This window comes from Ictidomys tridecemlineatus, chromosome 3, assembly GCF_052094955.1.
Source record: "Ictidomys tridecemlineatus isolate mIctTri1 chromosome 3, mIctTri1.hap1, whole genome shotgun sequence".
Lineage (NCBI taxonomy): Eukaryota > Metazoa > Chordata > Mammalia > Rodentia > Sciuridae > Ictidomys > Ictidomys tridecemlineatus.
This window is the reverse complement of record NC_135479.1, coordinates 148,093,739-148,110,469: the sequence shown is the minus strand read 5'-3', so window position 1 is coordinate 148,110,469 and position 16,731 is coordinate 148,093,739. Positions and strand designations below refer to the sequence as shown.

Here is a 16,731-nt window from a genome sequence, read left to right as displayed (position 1 = left end):
GAAGGAAAAGTGAGCATGGAATTTACCTCAAAGCCAAGCAGAACATTGTCCTTAGCTCCCTGTGGAGAGGGATAAAAAAAAAAATCAGTGGTGGGGCTGGGGTTGTAGCTTTAGTGGTAGAGGTGGAGGACACATCAAAGGAGAAAAGGGTGGGTGTATTATCTGAAAAAGTCCTAGCAATGAAAGCTGGAAAACCCCTTGAAAGTTTTTATTAAGTCACACTTAGATATGATTAGATGTTTGACATGCATTCAGCAAAAATAGCTCTGTAAAGCAACTTTTTCAATTCTAAGTTGACTCTCTCATGTCTGTGTCTGGATCTAGTAATAGTTAAAAAATGGTAATAAATTACCCAGATCACCATTCCACCACCCCAGCATTTTCAAATTATAAATATATATCTATTTGCCTATTTACTGACCACAGAGCAGCAGGGTCAGGTGGTTAATGGGTGTTTACCAATTAAACACCCATTAAGTGCCAAACCTACATTAGACATTTTATATATTTATTATTCAGTCGCAAAAACAATCTTCCTTCTATATCTGAAAAAAAAATGAGGCTCAGGGAGGTAATAAAACTCCCTCAGGGAGTTAAGAGGCAGAGGAGCTAGGATTTGAACCCAAGACTATCAGACTAAATACTGTGTCTCAAAAGGTTTGCAAAGTAAGTGGACATGCAGGAGTAGATACATGTCTCCCAGCCCACACTTCCTATAAGTCTGATGACTTTTGAGAACTTCTAGGTGAATTTGGGGATTTACTATGGGCTTCCAAGAGATAAATCTGGAATATGTAAACATTAAACTAAGAAATGTGACTGTCTTCCAAATGACTCTTGATTCTTTGTCCTGGCTACTGGGTTGGTAGTATCAGTTTTTAAAGCCCCTGAAGTACATATGGTGGTGCTCAATGACCTCCCAGCACTATCCAAGTGCTCAATCCACACAGACTTGTATTATACTGCTATAATCTAACATTGAGAAGAAATGTCAAATATGCTGAGTAGAAGTTTTCAGCTCAACAAATATTTATTGAGTGACTACCTTGAGTCATGTTTCACTCTATTAAGGGAAAGAGGCCTCAAAAAACAATGGCAATTCAGGGTGTGGAGTACAGTGACTGCCTGTGTTAAGTTTAAAGAACAGTGGCAGCTCAGAAGGAAGGGTGGCCTTGGGAGAGAAGACTTACTAGCCAGTGTTTGATTTGATGTGCAAGAGTTAAGGTAGGCAGAGAGAAAACAGCATTGCTAGTGGTGTGAAAATGTATGGCATGTTGAAGGAAGCCAGTTTTTAATTTAATTAAAATCAACTGACCAGTAAATGTGTATCACATTTCCTTCTTTCTGAAGTAAAGAGGGATAAAAAAAAATCAATGGTGAGGCTGGGGTTATAGCTTAGTGGTAAAGCAGTTGCCTAGCATGTGTGAGGCACTGGGTTTGATCCTCAGGACTAAATAAAATAAACAAATAAAATAGTTATTGTGTCATCTACAACTAAAAACAAAAATTAAGGGGCTGGGGATGTGGCTCAAGCGGTAGTGCGCTCGCCTGGCATGCGTGCGGCCCGGGTTCGATCCTCAGCACCACATACCAACAAAGATGTTGTGTCCGCCGAGAACTAAAAAAAAATTAAATAAATAAATAAATATTAAAAATTCTCTCTCTCTCTCTCTCTCTCCTCTCTCACTCTCTCTTTAAAAAAAAAAAAAATTAAAATAAAATTGCTGGTAAAGGAAAAGGCCTGGAGTGCTGGAAAAAGATATGCCCCCATGCTCCCCCCTCGTGGCAATGACTTGGACCCATGATATCATTTGAGCAGTGGAATTTAGGGATTTCCATTTGTTACTTTTATGTCACTTGTCTGCCTCCCAACCACCCCACCTACTTTAATGAGTAGCAGCTGCTCATCTGTCCACCTTAGTCATGCACCCCCTGAGCTTCCAGAGTAGGTGTCCCAGCCAGCTGTAAGCAAGGAAGTCAGAGCACAGAAACAGAGAAGAAACCAAGGCTCTACCCAGATAGAATTTCAAATCAGGTCATCTTTCCCAGCTTGCCCAACGGTTTGGCCCTGACCCTTTAAAGAGACAGGCAGACCCAAGGCTGAACTCAGTCTACTTCCTTGTCAATCTGCATGCACTTATCTCAGCAGAGGCTTCTAACCTTTATCAAGCAGCTGTGGTTTCCTCATGTCATCCCAAGATATGTTTTTTGTTTTTGTTTTTAATGAAAGAAACAGTTTCCTTAGGCTAAGGAATTTTCCCAAGGTCACAGAGCTAGTATGTGAATAGGGATGAAAACCTAGGTCAGTGTGGGTTTAAATTAGATATTGTCTGTGCTATACCATCCTATCAGATTTTTATTATTATTGCCACAGGGGCTTGGAGTATGCCACTGGGCGGCACACATACTAGAGAATCATGCTTGCAGTGATAGTAACATTAATACCCATAGAATAGGATCAGTGATGAGATCACAGCAATGTAAAGTTGTATCTTGTTTGTTTTTAGAACTAGCTTGTGGCCAGGTATGGTGGTACACCCCTGTAATCCCAGCTATTTGGGAGGCTGAAGCAGGAGAATTACAAGTTTGAGGCCAACCTCAGCAACTTGGCCAGATCCTGTCTCAAAAAAAAAAAAAAAAATGCTGGAGACGGAGCTCAGTGGCTCAGCACCCCTGGATCCAATCCCCTGTACCAAAAAGGTATATTATTATTAAGAAATTCACAAACATGCAAGCAGGAAGTATAGTGGGAAATATTTGGGGAAAAAGAAAAGAAATAAGTAAGTCACATCATTTGTTGAGTTGGCTCAATTAGTAAGCATTTATTCAGGACAAACTGTGCTGGTAACAGGGGATATAAAGATGAACAAGCAATTACCACCTTCAAGGAACTTTTGATCTAGTAGGAGAGCCTGACACATTAAAAAGTAGATCCAGGATTCAAAGGAAAAACACTGATAGAGGCATGAAGAATTTGGGAGACAAATACAGGTCTAAAAAGACGGTGGGTGTTCTCTAGCTAGGGGAGGGCATTCCAGAAGGTGTAACAGAATTCGAAGTCAAGTCCAGGAGTAAAACAAAAACAAAATGCATATTCTATATCAGAGAATAGCTTGTCACTGATAGATAGATCCAAAGGAGCATCAAGCAGGACACAAAGCAGAAGAGGCAGGCTAGGGTCAGATTATGAAGTCAGCTGGCTACACAGTGCCTCACAAGTGTGGCCTCCCCATTGGTTACTGGTCCATACCGAGATACGGACAGAAACTGAGTGTGTTTAGATATTCTTGTATTATTCTAACAGAAACGTATACCTGTTAATTAGTAACAAAAACTATGCGCTTGTGCAGTGTGTGCCTCTTTGAAGTGTATTTTTTAAAATTCATTTTTCTACTATGGGTCTGTGATGAAATTGGGGGAAAAAACCTAGTTCTTCACCACATACAGTGTGAAAAATACTGGATTTGAGATTAATGCTTTCCTAATACAAATGCTAAAATAGAACAGAGACATGATTTTTGGCTTTGGACATGTATTTCCAAGTTGATCTTAAGCAGACACACAGGTTAGCTTCCCATAGCTATTTCCCCTTTTACACTTGCAACTACTTTCCTATACAGTCTTCCATTACAATGTCATTATAAAGTAGTCAAAAGGCAGGGTCGGTAGAAATATTATGGAGTACTCAAAAGGCAGGTTGGTAAAGTATATATTTTTTGCAACAAGATGTTTCTTCAGGATCAATCTCTTAATATACCATATTAAGTTATATTAATATACCTTATGTCATATATGTAATAAATGTAATCCCTTAATATACCATACATGTAAAAACAAGCATGTTGGTGTGACCTCCCTTTCTTCCCTTAGGTGAAGCATTCACACTGACCTCCTTTTCAGATGCTTCCTTCAAACTCCTAGAATGCACAAGGCAGGGGTCACTTCTTGGCAGCTTCTGCCTAGGCTGTCAAATCTGCCTCCCTTCTGACAGCCAGGAATGTGGCTTATTCCTTCTGAAAGACTGCCAGTTCTTCCACATGGGGGTGAATGCTCAGGGAATAAATAGGCAGAGCTGGAGTGGAGCTGAACAGAGGATGTGGTACATCCTGCAGGGCAAATGCATCATCCTAAGCTTTGACATGGGCAATCTCATAATATGTGTTTCAAAGTCATCAAGCCTGCCACCTCTTTCCCTGGCAGGCTCCCTTCTCAATCCTAGCAGCTGCCTTCAAGAAGTAGGAAACAATGGATTTTCCAATCTTGATTTCAAAGGTCCTGTCAGGCTACACAAAAATTTTTATAGGCAGAGGAATGCCTTCTTTGATGTCTTTTATCTTCTCATTGAATTCTTTTTTGGGGGGTGGATACCAGGGATTGAACTCTGGGGCACTCAACCACTGAGCTACATACCCAGCCCTATTTTGCATTTTATTTAGAGACAGGATCTCACTGAATTGCTTAGCAGCCTTGCCACTGCTGATGGTGACTTTGAACTCACAATCCTTCTGCTCAGCCTTCTGAGCTGCTGGGATTACAGGCGCCACTGTGCGTGGCATTGCTTGAACTCTTTTACAAAACTGGTTGATAGAAATGTTCTGTTGACCCGGAATGGGGCAAGTGGGGCCTGGGCTCGGCCTGGTTCGTGAGCAGGATGGCCCAGATTATTCCACTTCAGGCTTCCTGAAAGGCTTGAGTGGCCCAGCTCAACTTTTGACAGGATGCAGGGCTTTCGGTCTTAGTTCACCTCAGGGCAGCACTAAGAGTCAAGATTCTATTCTTTTTCTTTTTTTTTTTTTTTTAAGATATTAATGAACCTTTATTTTATTCATTTATTTATATGTAGTGCTGAGGATCAAACCCAGTGCCACACACGTTAGGCAAGTGCTCTACCATTGAGCCACAACTCTAGCCCCATGATTCTATTCTTCATGTAGAAGAATTCTCAGTAAACTATACAATGCTGACTAAAATTATTATATCCAAATGAATATTCAAGTAAAAACATTAATACAGTATCAAATTAGAGAAATGCAAATAACACTAAGTGCTAGATGCTAAGTGTTTTATCTACATCATTTTTTCATCAGTACTCACAATCTTTTTTAAAAAACATGTATTTTTTAGTTGTAGTTGGACACAACACCTTTATTTCACTTTTTATTTTTTTATGTGGTACTAAGGATTGAACCCAGGGTCTCGCATGCTCCACGGCTGAGCCACAACCCCAGCCCTCATAATATTTTTTTTTTTTTTTTTTAGAGAGAGTGAGAGAGGGGAGAGAGAGAGAGAGAGAGAGAGAATTTTTAATATTTATTTTTTAGTTCTCGGCGGACACAACATCTTTGTTGGTATGTGGTGCTGAGGATCGAACCCGGGCCGCACGCATGCCAGGCATGGCGCGCTACCGCTTGAGCCACATCCCCAGCCCCCTCATAATATTTTTTAAAAGTATTTTTTTAGTTACAGATGAACATAGTATCTTTATTTTATTTATTTTTTAATGTGGTGCTGAGGATTGAACTCAGCGCCTCATATGTCCTAGGCAAGCACTCTACCACTGAGCCACAATCTTAGCCCCAGTACTCACAATCTTTTAAGTTAGCTATTATGTGTTTCCTTTTTTCAGATGAGACACTATGACTTATTTCACATCTCATAGCCAGCTGTTCAACCCAAGAATGTCAAACTTCAAAGCCATTTTCTTAATCAATTAATTAAGTAGGAATCTTAAGTAATTACTTAGTTTGGTTCTTTTATAAAGGAGAAAATTTTCCCATCCCATATCATATGAACATTACGTATCTTCTTAGTTATGTTCTTCAGTTATCTTTTCAGTTTGTTTTGAGGTTTTTAAACTCAAGGTACTTAAAGCAGAATGTTGTCAACTGCTTCATTAGCAATTAAGTAGCTAAGAGGACCACAAGGTTGCTATACCAACTGATGTTCCACCTTATTCAGGCCCAGAGTGCTGGAGTTGGCCAACTATGGGCTGAACCTCTGAAATAGTGAACTCAAAATAACTTTTCCTCCTCTAAGTTGTTCAAATCAGGTATTTTGGTCACAGGGACAAAAAGCTAACACAATAACAGATAATTTTCTGGTCCTGAGGCACTTAACTCCTGATCCTAATCCATGCTACAATGTAACTGGTCACGCACATATTAATTATGCCAAACAGTTGAGATTTCTCAAGCCAAATCATCCTAACTTGGTCTAAAATTTAACATACTTTTCCAAAAGATGTTACTGTAGTAAAGAACAATAACAAACAGGTGTGGTGGTACACACTTGTAATGCTAGCTACTTGGAAGGCTAAGTAAGACAGCAGAATCACCATAAGTTTGAGGTCAGCATGGACAATTTAGCAAGACATGTCTTAAAATTATAAAAGGCTTTAGCTCAGTGTAGTTCAGTGATAGAGCACTTGTCTAGCATGTACAAAGCCCTGGATTCAATCCTCAGTGCCATAAATAATAAAATCAATCTAAAAATACAAAATATAAGCCTTGAATGAGATAATATGGCTAACATACTCATTCTGAATTGGTAAAGTGAATTTCTTACTTGCATGTAATTTTGAAGATTTCACTAACAAAGAGAAGTATCTGTTTTCTCTTAACAAACATCCCACGGTTCCCAGAATGACAAAATAATAAGAACAAAAGAAACTCATATCACAAAATTTGTTACTAGAGGAAAAACAAAATGCAGCTGTATGTATGAAACACAAAAAGAAACACACCTGAAGATCTTTGACCACAGACACTTTCCTTTTTTTTTAATAAATTATAAATACTTTATCCATTTATCAAAGTTCATCAAAGAACTTTCAAGAATTGTTTAATCTTCTTCATTCTTCAGGGATTATTCATTCACAGAGCAGACCACCTACAGAAGAGATTTATTTTAGAAAGTCAGATGTCAAACACCACACCAGATCTATGGTTTTAGTGAATTATGACCACTAAAAATGAATGCTTCAGTCAAGTGTTATCAATTAATTGCCACAATTATTCTAAATTAGTCACAGAATAAAATAAAGATCTACATTACAAGATTCTAGTTGAGCCTAACTAAAAACATCACTGAAACTATTCAATTCATAACATCACTTAATCTTTAAAAGCTTTTGTTGAAGTCAAAACAATAACTTTTTCCTCAAAATTATCTTCCAAACAAGGTTAGCATTTTATTTTTATAGATATTCAACATGAGAGATCTACAAACCCCTCTTTTTGCTGATTCAAGAATGTTTGGCAAAGACTCACAAAGTGGAAGGCAGAAGGTTAGCTTAGTACACAAGGCACTTCCTGTGGAAAATTACTTAATCCCAAGGGCAAAATAAGGGCAACTCTTTATAAATTCATTTGGAAAGATCAAAAAGGGAGAGAAGAAGAGGGTAGGGTTACTGAGGAAACAGAGCATTAGGTTTCTCTTCATATAGCTCTCACCCACATCCATTCCCAGTCCCTATCCCAGAAGACAAGAGAACAATTCCAAAAAAGATAATTAAATCAGGCTAGATAACTCTCCAAGTCTAAAGCCTCATCTAATGGGTCCCTTCATTTGGTTTAGATAAGTAGCTTCAATAAGACACAAACTATAAACTCTTTTCTAAAAATCCCAAAGAAAGAATACATTTAAGGAAAAGTTTGAGCAGGAAAGATAACCAAAAGTGAAGCCAACCATGGCACTGTTATCTCCCTGATACTGATTATATATTGGAGGCTTTCCCATAGAATCTCAGTTACATTTCAAGTGTAAAGTCCTGAGAGGAGGGGGCCATCTTTCTCATTTTGAAAATTTTTAGGGTCTTAATAAATACCTATTTTTTAAGAATGTCTGAATGATAGAAATAACTTTTTTCTGTATTATCTTGGAATCATATTTTCATACATAATCAGTTGCTTATTTGTGTGTATGTAAAACTGATGTGTGTAGGTGTGCATATGTGTGAGAGAGACAGACAGACAGACCAACACAGACACACACACACTGCCCTGAAAATGGCATACTTGAAACACCCCAACTATTAAGATCAATTAATAAATACTGAAGATCATCACTACTCAAGTGCTGGTTCTTTAATTTGATTGTAACCTCCAAACTGGGTTCTCCAGGTTTCTTCTGATTTCTTAAGGCAGAAAGATGCTAGCCACCCATTGTCTTACATTTCTACTTAAGTTTAGGGTTTGTCTACTTTTTCTTTTAATTCATATTAAAAAAAAAAGCAGTCATATAAAATAAAATTGTCTGGAATCACTGTCATCAAACCTATTTTGTCTTAGCAGTTTTCAAGTCTCTGTCTTTGCTACTATTAAATCACAAAAGATAGTTTATATTTAGCATATTACCTATTACTTTTTGTAAACTTAGGTCAATGGGTGTTAAAGAAATCACCTAGGAGTTTCTGAGTCAACAACTGCAGTCCAGGGCCCAGAATTGTGAATTTTGGAAAATGTTTGAGGTTCACATCTGAGTAAAACCACTGACTGAAATCCTATTTTCAAAGAAAATATAATATTACTTACTATTAATCTACTGAAAAGGTACAATTGAGATCTACTTTATTTAGGAACAATATTAAAATCTACAAAGGTTTTTTAATTAAGCAACTTTTATGATCATTCCTGGAAAGATCTAAGTTTGCAAAATATTTTTTCTTTGATACTATTCTCAGAAAAACATAGTTTAATTAGTCGAAGAGAAACCAATTTAGTTAATCTCAGAGCAATGCAGATACTACACTGGATTTTACTCTACCAACCAATAGCCCAGTTACCGAGTTGCATGCACCAATGAACTTCAGCAATAGTTTTTTCTAATTAGCATTCATAATGAAGTTTTAAAATTGACAATTAAGATAATGTGAAATCCTAAAAATGAGTATGTTGGCAATAAAATCTTAACTGGTGCAAAGAATGAAATGTAAAGTGCCTATAAATTGGAGAATATTATAAAAGATCTGGACACTAGTTTTAATTCTACCATTATCCACCCTTCACTTGAACAAGTCTTTTCTGACTTCCCCATGCCTCAGTTTCCCCATGGAGGTTGGGGAAATAAAGACACCTGGGACCAAGTGGGATCCAAATATCTGTTCATCTTCCAAAAGTATACTTCATTTTCATTACACTGAAAATGATGAAAGTGTGAATCCCTAGTAAGGTTCCCCATGAATTCAGATTATTCTTCCACTAACCAGGATTCAAAATTACATAATCAGGTCATACATTCAACAGTCCTAAAATGAGTATCTGCTATCCACAACTCCCCAGGTATGAGTTATTCTGTTCTGGTTTCCACTTTATAATTTACAAAGCATACACATACATATATCTCTTACTCACTGCAATAGTTCTATAAGGTAGTTTGGGTATGTATATTTATCTCTGGATGACAGATGGGAAAACTAATGTTTAGAAAGTGAAGAACCACATGATCAATTAAATATTAAGTTTTATTAAGTCCAAAGCTTTTGCATGTTCTTTTATATACAAATGAAGAACATAGCTACTGCTCTTATCTCTGCCCCCAAAACACAAATAAAACTATAATATCTTCCAGTCCTTCTGAATGTATGCTACTTATAATAACTGTACAACCTTTATGGTTCACATGAAGTCAACTTTTTTTTTTAGTTTTTGATAAGACCTTTATTTTATTCATTTATTTATATGTGGTGCTGAGAACGAACGCAGTGCCTCACACACGCAAGGCAAGTGCTCTACCACTGAGCCACAAACCAAGCCCAATTTTTTTCCAACTGTCCTTTGTTATAAAGGCAATAGCTTACACAATTGACTAGTAAAAGAGAATATGAACAAGGAAGCCATATACAATGAGATTCTATGTCTTTAAAAGTAGCTAATAGGTATATTTTTTAAGAATACATCTTGCCCTAAATTTATTTATTTTACAAAATGATTTTCTATGGGATTTTTAAAAATAATTGTCTAGTCTAAAAGCCTCTTAAGGTTTACTGTACTATCTATAAACACAAAATATATTATGGCTCAAAGTCAGAGAGGATTAATATTTTGACAAAAGTTCAACACAGTTGAAGCAAAAAACATGTTAACCTAGACCTCAGGAGAGTAAAAATGAAGCCTCAGGGCTTTCAGTATAGACTGTTTTCTACTATACAAACTTTTTAATCAGCTATTGGAAAGTTCCTTATCCCTCCTTTTCATACATCAAAGAGTAAGACTGGCCATATGTGAAATTCCAATGAGGCAACAAAGAGGTGAAAGGGAAAAAAGCCAGGCTCTCTATCACTATTAAGTTGACATGTGGCTCTGGCATTATCTGTCAGCTATCATTATAAAGCTAAAAGCGGCAGTGTGGTGTAGCCGTTAGGGGAGGGGCATAAAGGACAGGGAGTTGGCCTGGGCACCAAGGTTCCAGTTCTGATCCTGCTTAACTACCTCAAGAACCTTCTCATAACTACAAGTCTTAATTTCCTTATTATCCTTTATTAAACACCTCCTATGTGCCAGGCAGTGTTATAGGTGCTGGGAATATGGCAGTGAGTAAAAGAGAAAATTCCTACTTAATTTTCAAGTGATAATATTAAGACAGACTAGCCACTAGCCTCATGTGCCTATTAAATATTTTTAAAGCTAAAAATTTGGTTCCTTAGTCTCTTTGGCCAAAATTCAAGAGCTCAATGGTCACATAAAGCTAGTGGCTAGCATACTTGAGAATGCAGATATAGAACATTTCTGTCATCACAGAAAGTTCCTGTTGGACAGGGATGAGATAGAATGATGGGGAAGGAATGCTAGTTCACTTGAGGTGTTGAGGAAAAGCCTTTCAAATAAAGAGACTTTTAAATAGAGACCTAAATGAAGTGGAGGGGTAAGCAAAGAGCTTCCAAAAAGGAAATCATTTATTTGTAGTATTGTTGAATATTTTATTGAAATATATGTAATCAAAGGTCTTCCAAAAAAAGGTCTAAGGTTTTAGTTTTATTAGAATAAAGCATGTTACAAAAGAAACAGCAACAATTCCATTATCTTTTGCAGAAAGCAATGCTGCCATTTACTAAAGATCCACCTAAGACAAAAGAAATGGATAACATTTTCTGTTTAGTTCATTTAACTAAGAAAATGGAATATTTTGAACTTCCTACAGCCATGAGTTCCTCTAATATAAAAGTTTTTGTGAAACTCTTTCTTGAAAGCTTCAGATTCCCCTTCTCAAATTCACAATATAGCTTTAAATTCATTAGCATCATTTACATTCTATACCAGAAACTGAAAAGTTGTTATTTTTTTAGTGATACTTATGCATTTCTATTAACCAGGTAAACTACCTTTCAAATAGAATGCTGCTCAATGGCTGCTAAATCTGTAAGTTAATACACATATTTGAAGAAATATGCTCACCATTTCATATCTTAAATCCCAGGGCTCTCATGCACTCCTTGTGGGCCTCAATTAGATGTCCACAATGTTCTTCTCCTTTCTCAATGATGCTGTAAAATAAAATGTGCTTGTTATCTGAGAAGTTATTAATCACATGCTAGTTATAAGGCAGAAGATGAGTATGATGAAATGTAGCTGCAATTTTTAAAAAGATGCTATTACACCAAACAGATTTATTTTTATTTGATTTTGTTCCACGATTACAAAGATGTTCCACAGAACTAGTTTTCTGGGGGAATCTAATTAGGAGAAATAATTACAGACATCAAATATCATCATTAGCTCACATCCAAGGAATAACATTACTGTTAAATAAAGAGCAGACTGAACAGTTTACTTTTTCACCTATCATGACAGGGGAATTAAATCTGTTTCTACTCTACATTCAATCACACTTGTTTAATCTTCTAATTGTCAGATACCCAACAACATAAACATAAAAAAAAAATCTGGTAGTTGAGAGCAGCAAAATCCCCCTTTTGATGATGAAAGAGCTTTTCACTGGTAAGATTCACAAAGTAAAGACTAGGACCACAAAGTTTAATTTCTAGGGCCCGAAAATGTAATATTATCACTTCAAGTTAAGCCAAATTCAATGACAAGAAATAACTGACTCATGACTACAGATATTTAAAGAGAAGCCATAGAAGGCTGAGGTGACCCATTTGAAAGGAAAGTTATAGAAGGAAACAGAGTTCTATTTCATCAAAATCCTACTTCCAAATAGCTCCAGGCCTGCTGCAAATGGGAGAGGCTTTTTAGGAAAATGAATTTCTTATTAAGTGATCATCATTAGCTTCCTTTTTTTTAATATATATTTATTTTTTAGTTTTCGGCGGACACAACATCTTTGTTGGTATGTGGTGCTGAGGATCGAACTTGGGCCGCACCCATGCAAGGCGAGCGCGCTACCGCTTGAGCCACATCCCCAGCCCTCATCATTAGCTTTCAATGATTATTTGCAAATGTTACATATACTGTGCTTGGCACTTGACCTGACTTGTACTATTAAACCTTACAGTAATCCCAGAGGCAGATACATTAGGCTCAATTTACAGACATATGAAGCAGACATGTTAAAATAATTTGCTCAAGGTCATCAATTGGTGGATCAAGATTCAAACCCTGACTCTGTGTCCCAGACTCCTGATCATGAGGCCAAACTATCCAAAGGTTCCACTGGATCACTTTCAGCATCAGTATATAATCTTTCAATTCTCCATTTAGAGTATTATTTGCAAAGTAGTAGTATTAATCAAAGCAGAGCTCCTGCACTCTTATTATCAATTACGATTATAGCAGTATGTGAATTTTGTCAATTATGATTTCTCTTCTTTTCACATTTACTATCCTTCAACTTTCTGAAGTCAAAAGGGACTACTACTAGGAGGAGGTTCATATTGGCCGTATCTGTGGACTCTTAATGATATCTATTCTACCAGAGGCTATATGAAGTGTAATGGGGGGGGGTGAATTGATAACCTAGATTAACTATTCTGAATACTATAATGTCACCTACGTTGTAAACTGGCTTTTTAATTTTTGCTTGCTTAAAGGGAGAACTCATCAGAACTGTAAGGAATGTACCCTTTGTCCTGCTCTTTACATTTTGTAAGAAATACTTGGAAATTACCAGAAACTTTACTCTTCGTTCCTGTCAAATCTACTATAGCCGTTAGCGGGTGGTACAGCTATCACTGACATGTGTCTCCGTATGTTTTTAAAGTCCTCTAAATGATGTAGCATCTTTAGGAATTTCCACATCTCCGGACCTTAACGCAGTGCTTAACATGGAAGATGCTCAAAAATAATTTATAGAAAGGAATGTACGGGTGACGCGAGCCTCGGACCAATTTGACCTCTCTCCTCTCCCAGGACAGAACTGCGGGCTCGGTAAAGAGAGTAAACCGCGAAACCTACGGGGCCCTCTAACTCTCTAGGGAGGGCACAGGGCACAGGGCAGAGGGCTTCGGTGGCGGAAGGTGCCGGCCACGCGCCGACGCCCCCTCCCCGGCTGCGCACTGACCACGCATCGCGCGCCTTCTTGGTCTCCGGGCAGGCGCAGCAGGGTTTCAGCGGCTTCTTCTCCTGAGACTCAGACGGGGCTGGGCTCGCGGCCGCCAGACTTGGCATCTTTAAAGCTGAAAGCAGCTACAGGCGTAGACAGGCTTAACTCTCCGGCCGTTTCCGATTCGTTCGCAGTCACTTCCGCAGTCGCTCTAAAACGTACAGGAAGTCCTACCTCTCTCGGGGGGTGCGGTAACAGGAGCGCGCCTGCGCAGGAGTGGCGAGATTAGGGCTTCTGCGAGGCGCGCCGGTCTAGCGCCTGCGCAGAGAGATTTGTGTGAAGGTCAAGGATAGTGTAGGTCGGCGTGGGTAGGACTCTCAGAGGCCCATGACGCGCGATCTCCCAACCTTTTTATTCCCCAAGAGTGTCTGCACTGAAGCTCAGGACAGTGAAATGACTTGTCTCAGCTAAACAAAAGAAACCACTAGTAAAAGCCAGTTCCCCTGAGTAACAGACTTCTTTCCCATATTCCTTGCCTGGGCATTCTCTGTCTTACTGAAGTGCCCGCCCTGCTTTGTATTGTTTTTCATTGACCTACATAAAAATGAGTAGAAGGACATTTGAACAATCCAGTCCACTACTCTTGAGGAAAACACTAAGTCTTCAACTAATTTGTGTTTAGAGCCCCCCTCCAGGTGATTTCAGTTTGAATCAGTCATGTTTATTAGTATACAGATTAGTAAAACTTTCCTTGGCAATTCTTGAATTGTAGTTTTAAAGTAAACTAGTATCATATTATCTGCAAAAAAAAAAAAAAGAACAACCTTTTTTTTTTCTGCAGAGAATTATTGGAAAAAGGGAATTAATTCACATTTTAAAGGAGGACATCAAGGCACTAAGAGCTGCTTCTTGATATATTTTTGGGGTAATCAAACTTATTATCTAACCAAAGTTTGTTTCTGTATTTCAGAGACTTAGTTCAAAGAATCTATAATATGTGTCTGCAAGCTGGTGCTATAAAAATGTAATTCTGCAGATGTACTCTCCAAATTATTAAAATTATCCCAATTTGTCATTTTTAATAAGTATAAATAAATATAAATAAATAAACTGTCCTACTTAATTTGTCAAATTATTAAACTTTTAATGAGTATGGTTTTTATTTCATAGTGAATTTATGTGTTTAGTAGAACAACATATTATCCTAATATTCTCCTAACTTCACTTTCGTCCACAATCATCAATTCTTTGAATTAGGCATTCACATAATTTAGAATCTTACTACTCAAATAGTGTTTCTTGGACTAGCAATATCAGTATCACTTGGAATGTGGCTCCACAAATCAATGGGGAAAAGAAAATAGGCTAACCATTTGGAGAAAATTAAACACTACATCAAAAGGAAGGGCTCCAAACTGGATGCAGTGGCACACACCTATAATCCCAGCGTCTCAGGAGACTGAGGCAGAAGGATCAGGAATTCAAAGCCAGCCTCAGAAAAATCGAGGCTCTAAGTAACTCAGTGAGATCCTGCCTCTAAATAAAATACAAAAAAAAAAAAAAAAAATAGGGTTGAGGATGTGGTTAAGTGTCCCTGAGTTGAATTCTTGGTACCAAAAAGGGGGGACCAGAGCGGGGGGAGCTCCAAAGACACTAAAGGCCTACACTGTGAAAGGTTAAACTAAGAAGTTGACATAGATTGTGGAAAAGCATATAACAATCCCAAGGTATGGGGAACAACTTTACAGTTTCAAAAGCACAAATTGTAAATAAAAATATCAGTGAAGTTAATTACACCAAAATAAAGGCTTAAAGCTTTATATAGGACACTGCAGACAAAGTTAACAAATAGATGACATATTAGGAGAAAATACTTGAACTACTAAATATTTTTAAATATTTTAAAAATTTAAAATTTTTAAAAAGTTGAGTTAGAAGCCAGGCACAGCGGCTCATACCTACAATCCCAGCAGCTGGGGAGGCTGAGATGGGAGGATTGCGAGTTCAGATGCCAGCCTCAGCAAAAGCGAGGTGCTAAGCAACTCAGTGAGACCCTGTCTCTAAATACAACACAAAATAGGGCTGGAGATGTGGCTCAGTGGTGGAGTGCCCCTAAATGCAATCCCTGGTACCCCCCTGGCCAAACAAAAAAGCTGAGTTAGAATGCAACTAGTTGAAGCAACATAATCTTCAGCCATAATTGCTTCCTTAAATAGAGATTTTGAGTATGTGAATCATCATTTGTGGCATAGTATATGATCTATTTTAGAGAAGGATCCATGTGCTTCTTCGAAGAAAGTGTATTCTCTCATTGAAGGATGAAATATTCTATATATGTCAGTTAAGTCTAAGTTATTGATTGTATTATCGAGTTCTTTAGTTTCTTTGTTCAGCTTTTGTTTGGAAGTTCTATCTAGTGATAAAAGAGGTGTGTTAAAGTCCCGCAAAGTTGTGTTGTGGTCTATTTGATTTAATCTTTACAGCCATATAATTTACAATTATGTATGAGAACAAATTAGGGTTCAGAAATGTACATGATTCACTCAAGGTCACATAGCTTTTAAGTGACAATCCTAAGGTTCAATATCTTCTCCTTGTATTCTATTTACTATCCTACTTAATTTGTCTAAATGCAAATGAATGTTTCTTATTTTAAAATTAATCACTGAACTGTATTTATTTGTGCTACTGAATTTTTTTAATAAATGAAGGAGGAAGGAAAATGAGAGATATCTAAAAGAATTTAAGGGATTAAGAGAACTGAGACAAGTTGTTAACTGAATAGTTTTTATTAGAAATTATTAGAGATTAAATTAAGAGTTCTAGAAGGCAAATGGAGACCAAATAGTAAAAGGTCAACCATTTGTTTCACAAAGGATATCCTGAAGTTAGTTTATTAGTATTGCTTCTCAGTTCTGGTTTTAACCAGCAATACTTTACTCTTTCAAATCTTTAGAACTCTTTGCTATTTCTATAATTGCTGAATTAGCAAGCAACAAGCTTGAAATAGTCACTTGAGTGGACTTTTTCATAGCACAGTGAATATGTTTATTGTATGGGATTGAATGGGGCTATGAGCCACAGATAGTACCAAACAGCCATTCTGTGGATGGGAAGACAGCCCTGGTAATATAACAAGCAAGAATGAAGGAAATGCTTTATAAATTGTTACAATCTATAGGAATTTAACCATTTTTTAACACCTAACCAAACGCAGGTGTGCTGAATTTACTGAGGGTAGATTCTTATGGAGAGTGGAGAAGGAGTGACACCATATGTTGAGAGAGAAGAACT

General features: G+C 37.4%; 1 protein-coding gene and 1 pseudogene across 2 annotated transcripts; both read right to left on the bottom strand.

Moving 5' to 3' along the window:
- Positions 1-2,793: 2,793 nt before the first annotated feature.
- LOC110598393 (large ribosomal subunit protein uL11m pseudogene) lies at positions 2,794-6,601 on the bottom strand (annotated as a pseudogene).
- Positions 6,602-6,751: 150 nt separating this feature from the next.
- Cox17 (cytochrome c oxidase copper chaperone COX17) lies at positions 6,752-13,666 on the bottom strand. Of its 2 annotated transcripts, none has more exons than XM_005327624.5 (3): positions 13,456-13,665; positions 11,391-11,479; positions 6,752-6,888 (listed from the first exon to the last, which is right to left on the bottom strand). In XM_005327624.5, exons 1-2 carry the CDS (start codon positions 13,560-13,562, stop codon positions 11,395-11,397), a joined length of 192 nt encoding a protein of 63 aa, XP_005327681.1. In that variant the 5' UTR covers positions 13,563-13,665; the 3' UTR covers positions 6,752-6,888; positions 11,391-11,394. The 2 variants fall into 2 exon arrangements, with proteins under 2 accessions (XP_005327681.1, XP_013215173.1); XM_013359719.4 differs by lacking the exon at positions 6,752-6,888 and adding an exon at positions 10,958-11,058 and having other exon boundaries at positions 13,456-13,666.
- Between the last annotated feature and the right edge of the window lie 3,065 nt (positions 13,667-16,731).